Below are 22,887 nucleotides of genomic sequence, written 5' to 3'. Positions count from 1 at the left end.
CCATAGACCTGCCGGTGAGAATGTTTCCTGGTGTTTGGAAACTTCTCTTTTAAGACTCCCTTCCCGGGCTGGATCCCTACCTCTTTTGTCTCTTTTTATCTTTTATATTTTGTCCTACCTCCTTTCAAAGACACTGGGCTGCTTTTCTGGGTGCCTGATGTCCTCTGCCAGCATTCAGAAGTTGTTTGGTGAAATCTGCTCAGCATTCAAATGCTCTTTCAATGAATTTGTAGGGGAGAAAGTGGTCTCCCTGTCCTATTCCTCAGCCATCTTTGGACCACCTTGACTTTAAAAACCATATTCACTTTCTACTTTGAAATAATTATCAGACTCACCTGAGGAGTCAATTAAAATGCAGATTACTGGAAGCTTGGATTCATTTAGTACACAGGGAAGAATCTTCATTTTAAATAAACGTCCTAATTCTGAGACACACATCAGTGTAGCCCTTTTTTGTTTGCTCGAAATATAAATTTTATAAAACGCACTTTTGGAGGTTTTACGTTTTTCTTCTAGTTTTATAGCTGTTATTCTTTCCTTGGCTTCAGTCTTCCTAATAGTGTATAAATGTGCCGTTTGAAAATATTGAGTGTGTTTTCACAAAAATAAACTCAAAATGGATTAAAGATCTAAATGTAAGACCAGAAACTATAAAACTCCTAGAGAAGAACATAGGCAAAACACTCTCAGACATAAATCACAGCAGGATCCTCTATGATCCACCTCCCAGAATACTGGAAATAAAAGCAAAAATAAACAAATGGGATCTAACTAAAATTAAAAGCTTCTGCACAACAAAGGAAACTATAAGCAAGGTGAAAAGACAGCCTTCTGAATGGGAGAAAATAATAGCAAATGAAGCAACTGACAAACAACTAATCTCAAAAATATACAAGCAACTCATGCAGCTCAATTCCAGAAAAATAAACGACCCAATCAAAAAATGGGCCAAAGAACTAAATAGACATTTCTCCAAAGAAGACATACGGATGGCTAACAAACACATGAAAAGATGCTCAACATCACTCATTATCAGAGAAATGCAAATCAAAACCACAATGAGGTACCACTTCACACAAGTCAGAATGTCTGTGACCCAAAAGTCTGCAAGCAATAAGTGCTGGAGAGGGTGTGGAAAAAAGGGAACCCTCTTACACTGTTGCTGGGAATGCAAACTAGTACAGCCACTATGGAAAACAGTGTGGAGATTCCTTAAAAAATTGCAAATAGAACTGCCTTCTGAGCCAGCAATCCCACTGCTGGGCATACACACCGAGGAAACCAGAATTGAAAGAGACACATGTACCCCAATGTTCATTGCAGCACTGTTTATAATAGCCAGGACATGGAAACAACCTAGATGTCCCTCAGCAGATGAATGGATAAGAAAGCTGTGGTACATATACCCAATGGAGTATTCCTCAGCCATTAAAAAGAATACATTTGAATCAGTTCTAATGAGATGGATGAAACTGGAGCCGATTATACAGAGTGAAGTAAGCCAGAAAGAAAAACACCAATACAGTATACTAACACATATATATGGAATTTAGAAAGATGGCAATGATGACCCTGGATGCGAGACAGCAAAAGAGACACAGATGTGTAGAGTAAACTTGGAGAGGGAGAGGGTGGGATGATTTGGGAGAATGGCATTGAAACATGTATACTGTTATGTAAGAAACGAATCGCCAGTGTATGTTTGATGCAGGATACAGGATGCTTGGGGCTGATGCACGGGGATGACCCAGAGAGATGTTATGGGCAGGGAGGTGGGAGGGGGGTTCATGTTTGGGAAAGCATGTACACCTGTGGTGGGTTCATGTCAATGTATGGCAAAACCAATACAGTATTGTAAAGTAAAATAAAGTAAAAATAAAAATTTAAATAAATTAAAAAAAGATGAAATGAAACACACACACACAAATAAAAAATAAAATAAAATAAAATAAAAATATTAAGTGTGTTTATTTTTTCTATCCTCCTTATTATCCCTCCTTTTGTAATGTGAGCTCATCTGAAAGTTCTCTACAAGGTCACATCATCTTTAGATTCACTCTCCTTTTCTTGTACTTGGGAATTATTTTTAGTTACATAGTGGGATTTTCATTTTTTAGGGCTTCCCAGTACAGTTTCTCTATTAGGATCTAAGTCAATGAGTTAAGGTCAAAATTTTCTCTGAGCTTAATTGCCTCAGGTTATTTAGACAATCAGAGTTGCCTGAGTTTAAATTTGTTGTCTTTGTCTTAAATTTAAGAAATGTCTCTCTCTAATTCTTGCCTTATGAGGCCACAGGGTACAATAATATAAGGTTTTACTGCTTTTCCAGATGCTACAACAAAATTTCCCACTCCAATGTTTACACATGTAAGGTTTCCCTCTGATGGATTACTGTAGCCTAACCCCTGACCTACATGCTGATTTTAAAATAAAAAATGCTCAGTGAATTCAAAACATGCATTTTAAATTGGAAGCAATATATCTAGCTCAGAATTGAATAATCTAACATGAATATTTGGAGAAATAAATCTTTTATTTAATGAATGTCCTTTAAATTTCTACTATAACATTCTCATTGATGATTTCTGGATCCCTGAAAATAAACGTTTTTTTATATCTATCTAACTAAAGCAAATGTTGCTTCTATTGATTCCTATTGCTATATTAATATCTTAGGAAATTTTACCCCCCCTTTTTTAAAATTTGAGATTTCCATAATACAGATGAAGCAATGACCACTTAAGCCATCAAGCTGAGAAAATGTGCTTATATTTGAGATAGTGCTTATTCAATTTAATCATGTTAATGCCACATTAATTTTCATATTAATCATAAAAGATTTTGGACTTTTTAATGTTGAAACCATTGCATAATTCCTATCACATTCTTTATTTGCATATGTTAAAGCAGAGTTATATAATATCCAGGATATACCACAGGCACTCATTAACTATTTTTCAACTTAGATTCTGCTTTTGGGGTAAAATCATGAATATGAAAACAGAAAGATGAACAGGAATGAAGCCTATTTTATATTGCTTTGAGTATTTTGCATGATGCAAGTAGATTGTCTTTTAAGTAAGGAAAATAAATTTTTGTAATTCTCAAATAACCTAATTGAAATGGCATTGTAATTCAAACTCATTTAAATTATAATCCAACCACAAACCAAATATTCAAATTAATTAGTAGATGCCTATTTCTAAGGCATCAACTGATTTTAATCCTTGCATTCCTAATATTAGGAGTCAGTTATATCTCTATCACTTTTCTTGAGTTTAATTCAATATTAAATTATGAAAGAGCTAAGCCTCAGATATCTACTGTTACTTTTTTTCCTTTTTAGCCCAGATGGAGAAACGGTTATATCACATATATTTAATATGACCTCTATAACGTTTTACAATATATAGATTAATGAGACTTTGTCCAGTGACTCTGGGAAATGAAAAATGGTTGCTAACCTAGAGACCCAGAACCTACCTATTCATATTTAAGGGTTTTCCTTACTGTCAGAGACAAAAGAACTGGCCTAAGCACCCCAGCACTTCTTCAACTGGATGAAGTGATTAAATTGCCCATTTGGAGTGGTCACTATGCATGGTAAATATTTTTATCTTGTTTTTATGAAAAAGTGAACTAACTAAAAATATTATATATAATCCTTTGTGTTTTGAAAATCAGGTAAGATGATGTTAAAATAAGCACTATTTGACACTAAATACTAGTTCTTTATAAAATGTGGACATTACCTGAAATTTACCATTTGTAGTCAATAGGGCTGCATTTGATTGTTAAGAGGTCTGATCAGAAATCCTGCAGTATCTCTGTGTTTCCTAGTTTAAACAATAGGTCACTTTCCAGATTGAAGTTACCATGTGTGTGACTCTGAAAAATGATAGTAGAGCACTGTTTAAAAAATTTTTTGTTATTCCTACACAGCTAGATTTTACAGATATATTTAGTATAATTTATTTAATAACTTATTTCTGAAAGAATTCTAAAATATTTTGACCAAATGTTAACACTTTTTTTCCTTCAAGGCAATATTTATGTAGACATGAATGGAGGAAATCATCTGGGACAACATCTCAGGAACCTACACACAAAGAAACTTCTCAAGATAAGAGCTACAGATTTAAGCAAGTTCTATAAAAATAGCAAATTATTATTATTGAAAACAACTGGTAAGTCAATAAAAAGAAATATTATTTCAGCATAGAATTACAATGTTTAAAATGCAAAGAAATACATATAAGTATAGTTTATATTTTCATCACAACATGGAGGAAGTCCAATTTATTTGAAAACAAAAATAATTACCTTCATATAGAGTCAAATGATAACAGTGGCAGCTATATTGTAGAATGAAGAGTTTTTATATTTAATATATACTTACATATTTTATTTTATATTTATATATAAAATATAGTTATATTTTATATTTATATTTCAGTCTTTATACTTATCTTCGTATTTATTTCCATTTTCTTTTACTTTTTAAAATCTTAAGCAATTTAGTTTTGGAAAATAAAAGGATTAAATACCCCTACTTGTCACTAGATGGCGGCAACTCCAGGATGGGTCTCTTGCAGTAAAGCAGTGAAATGAAAAGTTTTGTTTGCTTTCACCAAAGATAAAGGAATGGCACCCTGCTCCAGTACTCTTGCCTGGAAGATCCCATGGATGGAGGAGCCTGGAAGGCTGCAGTCCATGGGGTCGCTGAGGGTTGGACACAACTGAGCGACTTCACTTTCACTTTTCACTTTCATGCATTGGAGAAGGAAATGGCAATCCACTCCAGTGTTCTTGCCTGGAGAATCCCAGGGATGGGGGAGCCTGATGGGCTGCCATCTATGGGGTCGCACAGAGTTGAACACGACTGAAGTAACTTAGCAGTAGCAGTAGTAGCAGGTAGTTATCCATGATTAAGATTTTAGTGGTAGTGGTAGAATGAGTGTCTGTGGGAGAAGGGAAGATGGAGGTGGGGTGTGTGTGTGTATGTGTGAATGTTTTTGTGTTAAAGACATTGCCCATGGCTTATAAGAGAATTGCAACTCTGTATTAGGTTACTTTCTTGCATACATATGATATGAAAACCAAATAAGGAATTAGAAAAAGATAAAAACTTCATATGATAAAATATAGAACATTTTCATACATTATCCTTTTATATAGACATTTAGTATTTATATTCCAAACAGGATGATTTACAAGTCGTTGTTAATGATGATAGCAGGACATCATTTTTATTTATTTTTTTAATTTTTATTTTACATTGGGGCATAGTTGATTAAGAACACTATGTTGGTTCAGATGCACAGCAAAATGATTCAGTCACACACATACACATATCTCTTGTTTTTCTGATCCTTTTCCTATTAGGCCACTACAGACTATTGAGCAGAGTTCCCCTGCTACACAGTAGGTCCTTGTTGGTTATCTATTTCAAATATAGCAGTGTATAATGTCAGTCTTAAACTCCCAATCTATCTCCACCTCTCCCACACTCCTCTCACTGGCAAACAAAATCTCCTTCTCAAAGTCTGTGAGTCTGTTTCTGTTTTGCAAGTAAGCTTAACTGTATATTTTCTTAAATTCCACATACAAGTGGCATATGACATTTCTCTTTTTCTACCTGACTTACTTAGCATGACAATCTCCAGGGTCATCCATGCCACTGTAAATGGCATTATAGGACATCATTTTTATATAAGAGCAGGTCATACCTTTGACTTGACATTTTCTGTCTTTTCAGACATTTTGGACTCAAAATGCATCCATTTGGCTCTATATTTTAGGTAGAGAGTTTAGGTAAATTATTTGAATATACATTTTTAACTCAGTTTAAAATGAATTTTTGAGACTCTTTGTGATAAGTGCTAACAATGAGAATTTATACTTTGTATATAAGAGCCATCCCAGGACAATATAGACAAGTGTGATTTGCCATAGAATGGCCTCATGGTGAGAAATTTTAGTAAGTAGCATGATAAACAACAGTTCATCCTTAGAACAAAACTTTTCAGAAGTCAGTACCCAGATAGGATACAAACATCAGTTTACATTAAAGGACATTTGGTTCTTTCATCAACCATCAGTTATCAGTGAAAAATTTCCTTTGGGGGCACTCAAATTTCCAGCCATAAAATTACATTATTTCTTAACATCCTGACAGTTGGAAACAGTTGCATAGAATGTGGAATGTGACATATTCAAAGAAGAGAAGAGATAAAATTCCTTACTGGAGAAAATCAAAAGCTGATTAGCTCTTACAAAGCATGGTGAAAACTGTTGAAGCTTCTGACAGAAGAAAAAGAATTTCAGACAGAGGAGAACTTTGTATTCTTTTAAGCAACTGTTTTTGCACAACTGTTGCTGTGTTTACACCTGTCAGACTTGGAGGAAAAGTTTGAAAATTAATGTTGCTTTTACTTTTTATGCTTGTGAACTTATAGTTTTCTAGATAATAGGAACGGCTCACTCTTATATTTCATCACTCTCTCACACTCCTATCCTCCAGCCATATTTACTCTTATCTTCATGCCTCTGATTAACATGCCTTGCCCCATCCTTTACCTACTTTCAACCAGTTAACTTCAAGTGGTTTTTCATAGTGGCTCAAGTATCAGCTCACCTGAGAAGTCTTCCCTGATTCCCTCTATGTAAGTGTTGCCAGATTTAGCAAATAATGATATTAGAAACATAACTAATTTTGATTTTAAAATCAGCAATCAGTGATGAACAATTTTTTTGTGTAGATATGTCCCAAATATTTCTTCCTGTATTTTTCCTCGCTAAATCTGGCAATCTTACTTTAGTTAAGAAATTTTTGTCATTTACAAAATGTGACATTTCATTGACTTTATCAAATAACGCCATATGAGAATTCCTTTATCATTATTTGCCTTCGATACTAACAAAGTACAAGAGTATGGCTTTTGTGAAAAGACTAATTACAAAGTGTTAAAAAGTGAACTTCAATACAAAATTCACCATTGTTCATTTTTGGCCTGATTAAACTATGTTTCAAACTGATTAAGCTATGAGAGCTGGACCATAAAGAAAGCTGGGCACCGAAGAATTGATGCTTTCAAACTCTGGTGTTGGAGAAGACTCGAGAGTTCCTTGGGCTGCAAGGAGATCAAACCTGTCAATCCTAAAGGAAATCAGTCCTGAATATTCATTGGAAGGACTGATGCTGAAGCTGAAGCTCCAATACTTTGGCGGCCTGATGTGAAGACCTGACTCATTGGAAAAGACCCTGATGCTGGGAAACACTGAAGGCAGGAGGAGAAGAGGACGATAGAGGATGAGATAGTTGGATGGCATCACCGACTCAATGAACATGAGTTTGAACAAGCTCCAGGAGTTGGTGATGGACAGGGTCGCGAGGAGTCGGACATGACTGAGTGACTGAACTGAACTGAAACTATCTTTATAGTTTATAGTCTGTACTCAGACTATAGTATAACTGTAAACTGTATAAAGTTTATAGTCTTTACTCAGCAATATCTTAGAAGGGCAGAGGAATAGCCTACCACGGTTAATTGATAAGCTTTCAATGTGATAGAACAATGTAACAAGAGTTCCTCAATTTATTTCAACAGAGTTTATGCCTGAGTATTGTTGCTCATAATTGATTAAAATGTAGTTATTGTAAGAAGTATAAATGCCTTTATTAGACCTTTATGAAGATACCACCATAAATGCCAATCATTAAAAACATCTCTGGTAACTCCTTTTACTTAACAAGGGGTATTCCATCTTTAAAACATTAAAAACAGATGTCACTGCATTACTTCACTGCTGATGTATATAATAGAAATGACACACTAATTTAATGAAGTATAAATGTACTGATTATTTATTACAGCTGACAATAAAATTATGAAAACATTCAATTGCAATCAGTGATAATTATTATTTATTGATTTTATATTATGCACACACTGAAACAATGCACTTAATTGAACAGAAGAAAGGTTCATTTTCCTGTCCATATACAGACATTTGAATTCATCAGTTTTTATTTAAAAACAAAAAAAAAATTTTGAGTAATAAAGGTTGAGCCAAACTAAAATAAGAATGTGATATTAATATCAAACCAACTCTGTCTCCTTTAAAAGGATGCCTGAGAAATATGAGGTTTTAAGCAAGATTACATTAATTTTGATATCCTGCTCAATAATATATCTCTGAGATCACCAATGATTCATCACTTCCTAGAACTGTGCAGTTTTCAGCACTTAAACACACACCCTGCACATTGCCTAAAAGAATATCTTGTGTACAGTATAGGAATGCAACAAATATTTGCTGTCTAAATGTTGATCTTGAAAAAAATGTTAGAAATTTTTATGATGGAAATGTATTCTAAAGGTTTTTGAAGAAAGTAGTATCACCTTTGCCTGTGGCAGTCAGGGAAGACTTTAAAACAGACCAAATATTGATACTTTGCAAGATAGATCTTCATAAGCTGAGATAATTTTAGGCAGAGTAATAGCATACACAAAGTCTTGAAGACATAGAAGAGAAATGTAGGCTTAGAGGATATTGACTACAACAGTTTGAGTTGTAGGAAAGTAGTGAGAACAAAGTGTGATGATTCACAGGGTCCAGGTTAGGGAGTAGAATAAGGTAAGCAGGGTGTCTAGAAGAGGGGAGTTCATAGTGGAAACAAATTCCATTACTTAGCATTGCTATCCTTATAAATGCTTCTCTCTTCCCATAGGCCACAAGTAGTCCCTTGGCTTGGTGTCTTGGCTCAATCTAATATTGTATGTCTAAATGAATTTTAAAAGCAAATTATTCTATTTGGTGTAAGTCTTTGGAGACAGCAGGGGTCTTATTTTTTTTTCTTACAATGTAAGATAGTATTTCTCCTACCTTTAAGATTTCTATGAAACTGAGTTTGATTTCAATAATACTAGTAAAGCCAAAACTATGATGAAACTGCTCCCAATACCACAAGCCATAGCTTTCTTTTTAGTTCTGAGAGGAAACTATTTTTATAATCATTTTCAGAAAAAGAAAATGGATGATTCTAAGTGTAAACAAAGGAGAAATCAGCATTTTAGTTGGCAAAAGGGTGTTGGAGAATTACAACCTCTCTTTCCTATATTTGTCTCCACTTCTTTTTGGGGATGTAACTCACTTAATTGTAAAGGTGTACTGTTTGGGTTTCCATTACTTAAATAAGCTTCTTTCTGGAAGCCTGTTTTCCGTTAGTTTTTCCATATCTCTTATAACCTACATAAATTACTGTTCACAGAAACTTAGAACATGTATACATTTATAGAAATTTCTAGAGAAGAACATTGTGTATATATGTTCAGGGTCTCCTTGGCTTTCCTGTCCACTGTCAATATTATCAGTTCTGCTTTAGCACAGGACAAGTTAAGACACTGAACAATATTCGATGTTCTACATCTAACTTGAAAATTAACTGAGAATTGAGTTATTTTATGGAACAAGCATATATATAGCTCTTTTGTTTATACAAAACGATTTATGCACTTGATGAAGATTATTGCAATAATGGAAACAGACTAAGAAGAAGCAGAATTATAGGTAGAAGTTCTCTGACAAATATGTCTCCTGTCTCCTTTGCCTGCATCATGGGTGTCTCAAGGTTAGACTTGGATTACTGTGATGTTGAATGGTTTGCCTTGGAAACAAATTGAGATCATTCTGTTGTTTTTGAGATTGCAGTGAAGCACTGCATGTTGGATTTTTTTTTTTTCTTACTATGAGGGCTACTCCATTTCTTCTAAGGGATTGTTGCCCACAGTAGTAGATATAATGGTCATCTGAATTAAATTCTCCCATTCCAGTTGATTTCAGTTTGCTGATTCCTAAAATGTTGATGTTCATTCTTGCCATCTCTTGTTTGACCACTTCTAATTTACCTTGGTTTATGGACCTAAAATTCCAGGTTCCTATACAATATTGTTATTTACAGCATCGGACTTTACTTTCACCACCAGATACACCCACAACTGGGCATCATTTCTGCTTTGCCTTAGCCTCTTCATTCTTTTTGGAGCTATTTACCTGATCTTCTCTAGGGGCATATTGGACATCTATTGACCTGGGGGGTTCATCTTTCAGTGTCATATGTTTTTGCCTTTTCATACTGTTCACGGGGTTTTCAAGGCAATGCTGAAGTGGTTTGCCATTCCCTTCTCCAGTGGGAGGCTGGCATATTGAGTGCAGCACTTTAACAGCACCACCTTTTAGGATTTGAAATAGCTCAGCAGGAGCTCCATCACCTTCACTAGCTTTGTTCATATTACTGCCTGATTCCACACTCCAGGATGTCTGGCTCAGCCAAAAATGGTTCAGTCATTTTTGTCTGAATTGTTCTAGCAAAACCTAAGGAAGGCCTTAGCTATGTTTTCAATAACACCACAAGTAGAGTTTTTGTTTTCTTTACTCATCTTTTGCAGAGGAAAAATAACAAAAACAAAAGGTAATAATTTCCTTCTGATGCCTCTGGGAGTATAAACGCCCTTATGTTCACATTTTCCTTACATCAGAGAAAGGTACCTATTTCTGTGCTACCCAAGATAAAGAGGGGTATAGTTTTTCTTTTTATCTCTCAAGTCAGAGCTTGTTATTTTGCATACAACAGTACATTTACATTAACTTTGTATTTTTGACATTTTTCAGCAATGATTAACAATAGTTATTTCAATGGCATACTTCCTTAGTTTAAGTACTGTACCCTTACATAAAACAAAATATGTAGAATAAAAAATTTAATAAGGTTTCAGAGATTTAAATGTTTTATTATGCAAATATGTAAATTAAATATATTTTATTATATTTATTTTGTTTTATATTCATTGTACATGTATAACAGATTCTTTAGGGTTCATAGAAACAAATATAACACAATATAAATTTATCACATTTAAAAAAGATTTTGTGATGAAATTAATGCTTAGATAAATAAAAATTGAAGTAATTCTTAAGAAATCTGAGAATCTAGCCATCACTAAAATGATACAGAAACTATTAATACTAATCAGCAAATCATAATTTTTTAACAAGAATATATCTTTAATGCACATCAACCTCTTAGACTCTGCTTCAGAATTGGTAAAATTTATATAATTTAATAGCTTATGGATGATTATCACCTATCATTCATTTAATAAATGTATGGGCATCTACAATGAGCCAGGCATTGTGGTTGGCAGTCCTATGCAATATTCCACTTCAAGAGCCAACCACAATGCCTAGAGGGGAGGTATGATAGAGAGGAAGGCAGCTTAAGAAGGAGGGGATATATATAATTATGGCTGATTTATGTTGTAGTATGGCAGAAACCAACACAACATTCCAAACCAATTATACTCCAATTAAAAAAGAAATATATATTAAAAATAAACAAAAAAATTATGAAAACTAGAAAAAAAAAGTAAGTGACCTAAAAAAAAAAATAAAAAAGAAATGGCATATTGGTTAGAGACATGTGACCCCTAACCTGACTGAGCCTTATTCTACGAGAGAACCTAATACAAAAGACTGTAATACAAGGCAGCATGTTTTATCTGCATTAAGAGAGGCACAATGTGCTATGAGAGTTCAGAAGGGAGCTCATTTCTGGCTGAGAAAAAAAATGGAGCTCTTTATGAAGGTCACTTGGAGAAAAGTCTTAAAGGATGATTAGTATTTGGATGGGTGGAGGTGAGGTGGTATGCAGCAACATGTTCCATGTGGAAAGAATGACATAAGCATTAGTACCAGGATGGGAGGTATAAGGGGTTTGAGAATAGTAGAAAGTAATACCCATTTACCATTGCACAGGCAACATGTCAAGAGTATGAGAGGAAAGTATGAAAAGTAACTAAATAAAGTTAAATGTCACTCTTAAAAGTTTGGAATTTATCTCATGGCCAGAGAGCTAATAATAAGCATATTTAAATAGTAGATGAAACTGTAGAAAAAAGAACCTGATATACTCACTAGATTGGAGAAGGAAGTACCTGAAAGTACATAGGTAAGAGGTAATTGTAGTGGTAGAAGTAACAAACAATAGACAAAACTAAGTTGGCAACATTGAGAATGGAAAGGAATGGAAAAAGATATTGCTGAAAGGGAAGTCATGAAACCTAGTGACTAACTGATTGAGTGAGGGCATAATGGATACAGAGAAATCAAAAGTTTCTTCCAAGTTTCTATATCAGGTGACTAGCTACATGGAGAAAGTATTAAGATGTACCAGAAGTGAAAAAACAAAGAACAGATTTGAAGGGAAGAGATAATTAATCAATTTGAGGCATGCTGAGTTTGAGCTGACCATGGGACATCCAAGTTCAGATCAGTTCAGTTCAGGCACTCAGTCGTGCCCGACTCTTTGTGACCCCATGAATCGCAGCACGCCAGGCTTCCCTGTCCATCACCAACTCCCGGATTTCACTCAGACTCACGTCCATCGAGTCCGTGATGCCATCCAGCCGTCTCATCCTCTGTTGTCCCCTTCTCCTCCTGCCCCCAATCCCTCCCAGCATCAAAGTCTTTTCCAATGAGTCAACTCTTCGCATAAGGTGGCTAAAGTACTGGAGTTTCAGCTTTAGCATCATTCCTTCCAAAGAAATCCCAGGGTTGATCTCTTTCAGAATGGACTGGTTGGGAGTCTTCTTCAACACCACAGTTAAAAAGCATCAATTCTTCGGCGCTCTGTCTTCTTCACAGTTCAACTCTCACATCCATCCATGACTACTGGAAAAACCATAGCCTTGACTAGATGGATCTCAGTCGGCAAAGTAATGTCTCTGCTTTGGAATATGCTATCTAGGTTGGTCATAACTTTTCTTCCAAGGAGTAAGCGTCTTTTAATTTCATGGCTGCAATCACCATCTGCAGTGATTTTGGAGCCCCCCCAAAATAAAATCTGACCCTGTTCCCACTGTTTCCCCATCTATTTCCCATGAAGTGATGGGACCAGATGCCATGACCTTCATTTTCTGAATGTTGAGCTTTAAGCCAACTTTTTCATTCTCCTCTTTCACTTTCATCAAGAGGCTTTTTAGTTCCTCTTCACTTTCTGCCATAAGGGTGGGGTCATCTGCCTATCTGAGGTTATTGATATTTCTCCCAGCATCTTGATTCCAGCTTGTGTTTCTTCCAGTCCAGTGTTTCTCATGATGTACTCTGCATATAAGTTAAACAAGCAGGGTGACAATATACAGCCTTGACGGATTCCTTTTCCTATTTGGAACCAGTCTGTTGTTCCATGTCCAGTTCTAACTATTGCTTCCTGACTTGCATACAGATTTCTCAAGTGGAAATGACCAATTTGCCAGCAGAGTTTTAACAAAGCTGGAAGTAAGACTTGGGGTAATTTGTAAAGTGGTGGTTGTTGAAGCTGTATAAAGTTAATGAAATTGCCACAAATAAGAGTATAGACATTAGGAATTTTAGCATTTAGGGTCAACAGCAAGGACATGGAAAGGAAAAGGAGAGTAAGGAAGAGGAGGAACAGATTATTGGAGAAACATGAAAGCCAAGGGCTAGGTGTTGGAGAATGATGTTGGTAGTGTAAAAAGCTGTAGAATCTCAAAGGATGAGGATTTTGAAAATGACTTTGAATTTGGCATTTAGGAGACCAATGATTACCTCTGTAAAAGTATTTACTTTCAGCCAAGTAGTGAGCAGAAATCAAATTAAGCATGAAAAAGGTTAAGGCATGAAAGTTTGGTAAGGAAAAAGAGAAACAATTATAGATTTTAAATAAGTGTGGGAAATGTTGGTAACTTCAAGGCAAGTGGATCTCAAACTTTTACAGGCTTTGGAATCATCAGGGTTTCTTACAATGCAGATTGCTGGACCTCACTCCCAGAGTTTCACATTTGATTGGTCTGGGGTCAGGCCAGACAATTAATACTGATTCTAGTGGTCCAGAGAGTTCCAGAAAAATATCTATTTCTGCTTTATTCACTATGCCAAAGCTTTTGACTGTGTGGATCACAATAAACTGTGGAGAATTCTGAAAGAGATGGGAATACCAGACCACCTAACCTGCCTTTTGAGTAACCTATACGCAGGTCAGGAAGCAACAGTTAGAACTGGACATGGAACAACAGACGGGTTCCAAATAGGAAAAGGAATCCGTCAAGGCTGTATATTGTCACCCTGCTTATTTAACTTATATGCAGAGTACATCATGAGAAACACTGGGCTGGAAGAAACACAAGCTGGATTCAAGATTGCAGGGAGAAATATCAATAACCTCAGATATGCAGATGACCCCACCCTTATGGCAGAAAGTGAAGAGGAACTAAAAAGCCTCTTGATGAAAGTGAAAGAGGAGAGTGAAAAAGTTGGCTTAAAGCTCAACATTCAGAAAACTAAGATCATGGCATCTGGTTCCATCACTTCATGGGAAATAGATGGGGAAAGAGTGGGAACAGGGTCAGATTTTATTTTGGGGGGGGCTCCAAAATCACTGCAGATGGTGATTGCAACCATGAAATTTAAAGATGCTTATTCCTTGAAGGGGAAGTTATGACCAACCTAGATAGCATATTCAAAAGCAGAGACATTACTTTGCCAACAAAGGTCCATCTAGTGAAGGCTATGGTTTTTCCAGTGGTCATGTATGTATGTGAGCATTGAACTGTGAATAAAGCTGAGAGCAGAAGAATTGATGCTTTTGAACTGTGGTGTTGGAGAAGACTCTTGAGAGTTCCTTGGATTGCAAGGAGGTCCAATCAGTCCATCCTAAAGGAGATCAGTCCTGGGTGTTCATTGTAAGGAATGATGCTGATGCTGAAACTCCAATACTTTGCCACCTCATGCCACAAGTTGACTCATTGGGAAAGACCTTGATGCTGGGAGGGATTGGGGGCAGGAGGAGAAGGGGACGACAGAGGATGAGATGGCTGGATGGCATTACCAACTGGATGGACATGAGTTTGAATGAACTCTGGGAGTTGGTGATGGACAGGGAGGCCTGGTGTGCTGCGATTCATGGGTTTGCAGAGTCAGACACGACTGAGGGACTGAACTGAACTGAACTGAGTGGTCCAGAGACCACACTCTGAGAGCCACTGGTTGAAGCTGAGGAAAGTTTTACCTTTAAGGATTCCCAGCCTTGAACATTGTTAATAATAAAAGGGGAAAGATCAAGTAGAGAGGGAGAGATTGGAGATACCAAAGAGAGTGATGGGGGGATACATTTGGTAGACTAGTGACTTCGATGAGAAAGGGGTCATGAAAATCAGTGAAGGCAGCAGAGAAGACTTATTTTCTGAGGAATGAGGGAGGGAGTAGAAGATAAGAGAGAATATAGACAAAGCTTTTTAGAGGAAGAGAGAGGTTGATGGAGTTCGTTTTGAATAACTTTGTGGTAAAATCATAGAGAAGTAGGAGGCAATAGTTGAAAAGAAGGAGGGAGGAAGGTGATTTGCAGAGTAGAAAAGGGTTGGAGTTCCTGCTGCAGGAAATTCACCAGGGAGGCAACAAAATGAATAAAAGGATACTAAGTAGCAGTGGGAGTCCAGCTGAAGTTAGAGTGGCTTGAATTTGACCCTTAAAAAGCAAATGATTTAAAAAAGAACAATACATAGAGAGAGAGAGATGGAATTAAAGTCAACACATCTTCTTTCCTAGAAGAGTGCAGTTTGGGGCATGATATGTTGAAAGTTGGCAAGTGCTTATACTTTCTGAGGTGCTTTGAGAGTTTCTTTTTATATTTCAGTTAGCAAATGTTCATTTTTTTTTCCTTTAAGCATCTGAATTTAAGTGTTACTCCTTAAGTTTTGACCAGTTTTCTTCTTGCTCCAGTGGTCCCCCTTCTCTATCTTTGCCTCCCTTGGAACTCATATTCAATTTAATTTTGAACTGAGTAAAAAAAAGAATTTATATTATAGAAGGTCATTTTACAGCCAGTTTCCTAGGAAACCATATATTCCTTTGAGTGGGGTATACCTATAGGCTCTAGCTCGTTAAACTCTTGATTATATGAATGCTTTCATTTCACATTTATTGCCTTGCCCAATGAACTTCCTTTTATTGTTTGCTTGAAAATGAACCTTAGAGGGCTCCTGAGAGGTTCTGATTAGAGGCCATATTAGAGCCCACAAACCCTCAGTGGGCTGAAGGTTTCAAATAATACCATTCATTACCTTGCGTTTTGCTTGAGTGCCCATTCTAAAAGCCACCCCCTTCAAATGGTTCTGGACATTTCCTAATCCTGCATTAGACTGCCAATGTATTTATTTATTTTTAATCAAAATAGTACCTGCTTTCACTGACAATGTGGAACAAAGTGGAATGTTTTGCTTAAAGTCACAAATGAGTTCCTCCTCCAAACTGAGCATGAATTAGGAGTAAATGTCAATTACTAATTAAATCTCAGAAGATTACAGCATTTCAGTGTATGAGAAGCTCCATTTAGGCTCAAATCATTCCACTGAATAGTGGCATCTAGAACTTCATATTCTGATAAGATATGATATCTGTTCATATTAATTTTGTTCTTATTTGCTGGAGTGTCTGGAATTCACACACTTTCAGTATTTCCGTAGTTTTGTTGGTACCTCTCTCCATAGAGAATCATCTCCCAAGGGTATTCTGTTTACTGCAACCTTTATGATTTTATACTGTTTCATGAAATTCCAACTTATTGGGTATTGACATGCAAGGCTTCCTCTGGCCTTGTAGAAACCCAGCCCTAAAAACAAAAGAAACCCAGCCTTATTTAGAAATCTGTTTGGTTTATGGAAGACATTATACTCAAAAAGGGATGAAAACAAACTCTCCACGTGGAATTTGATTGTCTCAATCTCAAAACCTAGATAATAATAAAAGAAAAAATAGAGTAATCAAAACATTAAGAAAACCCAGAGATAACACATGGCCTATTAGATCTAGCTGACTAAATCTTTAAATTACAAGTATCTCTTATGAAAATTACCAAGTTTATTTTCTATAAAGCTGCAGATGGGAGGGGATTCAAATAATGAAGTGAAGTATCTTTTGTGTATTTCAAGCATTCAAGGCACATTAACCCTTCAATGATCAAATGACCAATTTTAGTCTCCAGTATTTCTACTAGAATTTGAACATTAATCTATGGTGATAATTAAACTATAACTACATATCTGATATATCACATTGAGTATATGACACATTGAGTATATGACATATCTAGTTTGAGCCTTTTCAAAAGTTGTTCACATGTTTGTTTTTCAGTATAACAAACAGTGATTGCAACCTGACTTCTAATTATCTTTTTGATATATCAGATTTTAAATTTGAAACATCAAAACATCTCTGCAACATCCTATTCCTGAAAACTCCAAACCACTGTGTAAATAAAAAATATTTGATAATTTAAGTACAGCAGTACACAAGAAAGCAGCTTGGCCTTGGGGTTTTTAATGCAGTTAGAGAAATTTCTTAAAAAAAAAAAACAAAACAAACTCAAAATCAAAAACACTTCCCTTTTAAAGTCAAACTTATTCATCTTGAAACTTCAATCACAATCAGTTATCAAAGTTATTTCAGCACACAGCTTAATAGACATTTCTAAATCAAAAACTTGTTGAACACAATTGGGATTTATCTTTAAAAAAAACTTGTAAACACCAACATTTCTGTTAGCACTTTTCTATTCTTTTTTGAAAACTTCCCACCTTTTGTGGAAGTTTTTCTGCCTGTACTTGTCTTTCTCAATTGTCTCTTTTTGCTCCTTCTTTTTTTTCCGCAACAGTAGTCAACTAGCAAGACCAATCCAATGTCTTTTACAAGTATTTTGTGGCTGCACCCATTCCAGCCTATTATGTTAGAGTCACTTTTCACAGTATTCCAAAAAGAATCATCATAACATCTTACCATTTTGACTCCATACAATTAAAAACTGAAACTTTAAAGTGACTCAAGGGACAATTCTTATTACTTGATGAAAAGACAAAAGGAGAAAATGTATTGAAGAGAGAGGCTGATAAATCCTATTTAGGGCATTTATGTATTATTAAGGGCGTCCCTGATGACTCAGTAGTAAAGAATCCACCTGTTCAATGCAGTAGACACCAGTTGGATCCCTGGGTGGGGAAGACCCCCTGGGTCGGGAAGATTAATATCTTTTTTTCCCCCAGGAAATTGCAACCCACTCTAGTATTCTTGCCTGGGAAATCCCATGGACAGAGGAGTTTGGCGGGTTACAGTCCGAGATTGCAAAAGAGTCCTACTTAGCACTCAGCGGAGGAAAGCCCGCTTATTCCCACTCTTTGACAATGTAAGTACAAGGAAATCAGAATAAAATTCAGTAAGTTCCTAAAATTATTTACATTCTGTAAGAGCATTGGAGAAGTCGTCTTAGCTGTATCATTGATAACGTTTTGTAAGGAAAGCATGGATTTCACTTTCCAAATAACAGCCTCTAGAGGAGAGGACGACAGGAAAGGAGATGGCTTGATATCAAAGAATTGAAAGGTCGACAAGGAGTCTTTAAACAACTTTGCTACAGTGATCTAACCACCATGTGACTGTGGAAAAGACCCTTTCCTTTGCCCTGGAACGTACCTTGCCTAGACATTTTGCTTATTGTGAGCTCTACAGTGCGTTTAGGGACATTTGACAAGTGGGGAAGGAGAAATTTTGAGCTACAGTTCAGGACGTGGAGCTCTAATCACTGAACCATCCAAGCCCACGACGAAGGAAGAAAGAAAAATGCAATATTAAAGAGCACAAACCCTCGCTCTTCTCTCATATTCTGTAGTGACTGTCTTGAGTCATAAGGGAACTTTTCTTATCAATTTTAGCAGAGAATGGGACACGACAATCTTGAAACTAAGGGATAGCCGGCTACGCAGAAAGCCGTCTGTTCAGGACACCGTGGCGGAAGTTCTGTAGAAAGAGGTGTCCGTCCGCCACCCAAATACCAAGTCTCTGCTGTTTTCCAAAATGCTCACAAGCTCTCTGCGCCTACTGATCGTCAGTGCGTAAGAGCGGATTAAAAACCCGCAACTGTGATTTGAGTGCGGTGTTGGACGCTAGTTTCTTTGTGTACTGGATGTGGGAGAACTTACACCAAGCGCGCCAGGTGGGTAGGAGAAGACTGTTTACTTCGGGACTCACTGTATTCTTCCTCTTGGAAGTTGGACAAAGCCGTTTCTTAGCCCCTGCTGAGTTTAGGAACAATGTGCAAATGAATTGGAGCTGTCATCTCCCTTTCCTTGATTGATCCCGGGTGCGGGGTGGCAGCAGATTGGGGCGAGGAACAGTCTGGAATTCCCCTTTGTGTTCCCACCTCGACACTCTTGGGGCGCCGAGGGGAGTAGTTCGGTGTCCGAGGCCACTTTGGGAGCTCTGAGTAACAATTGGATGTTTTCTAGTCAGACTGCTAGGCTTGAAGCAGAGGAACTACACTGCCCCCTTTTCCGGCTCCATCCTCATTCACCGTCTGGCCCCTAACTGCCTCAGGTAGTCGGGAGGCTGGCCAGGGAGTCTCCACCTACTCACGGGCGGCAGCCATTCGGCGCGCTCGGGAGCCTAGGGGTTGGGACCCATTGGCTGGGGGGCGCTGCCAGTCTCGGGAGTGTGGCGTGGTGGGGGTGGGGTTTCGGGCCGCCGCAGGTCCAGGCAGCTCACTATTCGCAGGGTGGTGAGTGAGCTTGAGCGTAGCGTGAGCTCCGATACCGTAGACTTGCAAACAGTTCGGAGCGAGCGTGAGCGAGCCAGAGAGGGTGAGAGAGTGAGGGAGCGGGTATTAGGGGACCTAGAGGAGACTGAGCGAGAAAGCAAAGGCCTGAAGACCAAAGATTTGAGACTGAATGACCATGGCTGTCTCCGCACCTCCGGTAATCTCTGCAACTTCCAGCGGCGCAGGCGTCCCGGGGGGCTTGTTTCGGGCGGAACCCCTGTACTCGACGCCTGGAGAGCCTCCTCGTCTCACCCCCAATGTGATCAACAGTTTCATGGCCAATAACCACGGCGGCAGCGCCGGGGGTGGAGGGGTCGGTAGTACCAGCGCAGGCAGCGGCAATACCAACACCAACGAGTGCCGGATGGTCGACATGCATGGGGTAAAGGTGGCTTCCTTCCTGATGGACGGCCAGGAACTGATTTGCCTGCCGCAAGTCTTTGATCTCTTCCTCAAACACCTGGTGGGAGGGTTGCATACGGTGTACACCAAGCTGAAGAGACTGGACATATCCCCGGTGGTGTGTACTGTTGAGCAGGTCCGGATCCTCCGCGGGCTGGGGGCCATCCAGCCCGGGGTCAACCGCTGCAAACTCATCACCAGGAAAGACTTCGAAACTTTGTTCATCGATTGCACCAATGCCAGGTGAGATTCTCGTTTCTTAGCTCTCTCTTTCCTCTTTGCCCTCTTCTGCGTGTCTCATCCTCTTCCAACTTTGTAGAGTGAGTTTTAACTAGCTTGCTCTACTCTTCAGGCTCTAAGTCGGTGGGAAAAAGAGGACTGGAAAGACTAATTTCCTGTCGCTTCTAGTCCGAGCTCAGGGGCAGGGCTTGGGTCTAAGAAAGTCTCATACAAACTTCAGTTTGCGGTCCTGTATTGAAAGTTTCTAGCCTTTCGCCCTTATCTTGCACGGCTTTCTGGCTGCTTGTGATTAATTGTTAATTTCTCTATTTGGTTTTCTTTCCTGTTAACTTGTGGCCATATGGGTCGGATAGATTTTTCTCCTGAACACGGACAACAAGGGCTTTCCGGAGGAGAGGGCTGGCTGAGCTGTAAACTGTGCTCCTAAGCTAGCAATCCAGAACACAGCATTTGGGGGATGCAGAGGGTCGGAAGTCTAGAATCCATCCCAGAGGATGATTCGTTCCCCATCCTGTATGTTTGTTGTGAGAATGCGTTGGTGTGTGGTGGTGGTAGTGGTGGTGGTGTGTGTGTGTGTGTCTGTGAGAGAGAGCCAGTACGAGCTCATGAAGATGAGTGCTCATGGCTGCTGCGCAAAGCTTCCCCGTACACGATACAGGAAAGTCAATGGAGCCTTTTTTTTTTTTTTTTAAAGAAGGATGGCAAGTGTAACTTTCCTGGGATCGACCCTTTGGGTCATCTGCAGAGGGCAGTGTGGGGCATGAGCGGCGGGGCCGGGACCGGGTGGGGAGTGCAATAAAAGATGGCAGGTTTTCTAGAGAGGGTGCTTTCAGCTCTTCCCCCAGGCAAACAATTGGAAGGATCTCATTCCCCCAAAGAGAGGATTCCCTAAATGATGATGGTCAGCTTCTCCGGTTGTAAATGCACCTCCTTCGTAGTACAGCTTAGAATTACATTGTAGAACAAATATTTATTTGCATATGTCCATAAGTAAATTTTATCCAATGTTTGAGTTTTAAGAAAGTATATTCAAGATCATTTAATTTTTTAAAGACTTTTAAATTAGTTTTCTTAGTATTTATTCCATCTCTAGTATAATAATATCTGGTAGGAAAGTACACACTTGGTAGGTGTGATTAGCATACAAACCAAACCACCATCACCAAGCTAAAGGGGGCAAACGGTTTTGTTGTGAAACAGCACTGCTGTTTGTTATTTTGCAGAAAACATCTGCAGAGGTAGATTTTCTCACAATGCAACTTTAAATCATAAGATCTCTGAGTTTATGAACCAAAACTAACCCAGTTGACACATCTGCTGTAAAATCCAAATTACTATGTATAGTCGAAGTATACTGGCAACTTGTAGACAAACTGTTGCTGACTGCTACAATAAGATAATGCTACAGAACTTACAAGGGAACCTTTTGTTTTTCTTTTTTTTCTCTTTGAGCCGTGTTCTCCTGGGATCTAGCAATTAAGCAGAAACTTATTCATATAAGAACGCCTACCTGAATCATATCTGGGGCTTAAAAACCTGGCTCATTAGATCACATTTTCCTAAGGAAGATAGATGGCCTTAAAACACAAAGGATACCTGTTCCCTCAATAAAAGAAGCAATTATAGGTTCTAAGAGTAGAAAGGATATTTTATTTTGACCACAAAACACTCTGCTAATACCCAAACTCAGAGGATTACCAGGGACTTCAGATGAGGGTCATCTAGTTTATTTGTTGTCATTTGAAAAGATTTGAACAATTGTAGACCTGAAATCCTATCTTCTGTCCTCCTTCTTTCTCCTGTCCCTGGTTTCTCTTGCAAATGCCCACTCTTAAAGAGAAATGAATAATTATTACACATAGGAAATTCTACTTTCTTTAATAAATAATTTATACATCCTTGAGCAACATCTATAATTTTCATTAAAAAATAAATAGATTAACACTTTAATGTCATTTTGATGCTTCCCTCTGCAAATAGAAACTTTAATTTTTATTAGAGCTACCTACTAAAGGAGAAAATAATAAATTTCCCTGTATCCAGAGTCAAGTGTTCTTATGCTATTTTTTAACCCTGTTATATGATGTGTTTTAGGTTATTATTTCTGTTCAGTTATGTTTTATTTATTCCTTATCAAGCATTTACAATGCCAACTTTTTTGAGGGCTTAGATTGCTTTTGTGTATGTGCACATGTAAAAGTGATAGATAAATATTAAAAATATAAGAGGAAGCATATCTGAAATATGATGCATGTGCTTCCTACTGTAGTTTTTCTTTATGAGTATTTTATTGCATACATATTCTATAATTGTGTTACAAGTTTTGCAATATGTAATTGAAAAAAATTTATGAAATATATTCTATGAATTCAATCTATAAATAAAGATGAGGAAAACTACTAGAAACCCCTATGTTGCAATTTCTAGACAGTAAACAAATCCTCAAAATTTCTGGAAAAAATCTAATTAACATTATCACATATTGTCCTCATCATCATATAGTTAAAAAACTACAAAATATGATAATGCTTATAATGGATGCCTTATGACTTGAGGTGACATTATTTACAGATGCATGTACCTTA

At 37.5% G+C, this 22,887-nt stretch overlaps 1 protein-coding gene across 1 annotated transcript in view; it reads left to right on the top strand.

Annotated features, from left to right (window-relative positions):
- Positions 1-19,796: 19,796 nt before the first annotated feature.
- DACH2 (dachshund family transcription factor 2) overlaps positions 19,797-22,887 on the top strand; it is a 986,384-nt gene continuing 983,293 nt past the window's right edge. The window contains exon 1 of the mRNA XM_068963180.1: positions 19,797-20,305. Coding sequence (XP_068819281.1) covers positions 19,797-20,305 — 509 coding nt within the window. The remainder of the gene's footprint in view (positions 20,306-22,887) is intronic.

Source organism: Capricornis sumatraensis, chromosome X (assembly GCF_032405125.1).
Source record: "Capricornis sumatraensis isolate serow.1 chromosome X, serow.2, whole genome shotgun sequence".
NCBI classification, from domain to species: Eukaryota; Metazoa; Chordata; class Mammalia; order Artiodactyla; family Bovidae; genus Capricornis; species Capricornis sumatraensis.
The sequence above is the reverse complement of the archived record's forward strand: the minus strand, read 5'-3'. Positions and strand labels throughout refer to the sequence as shown.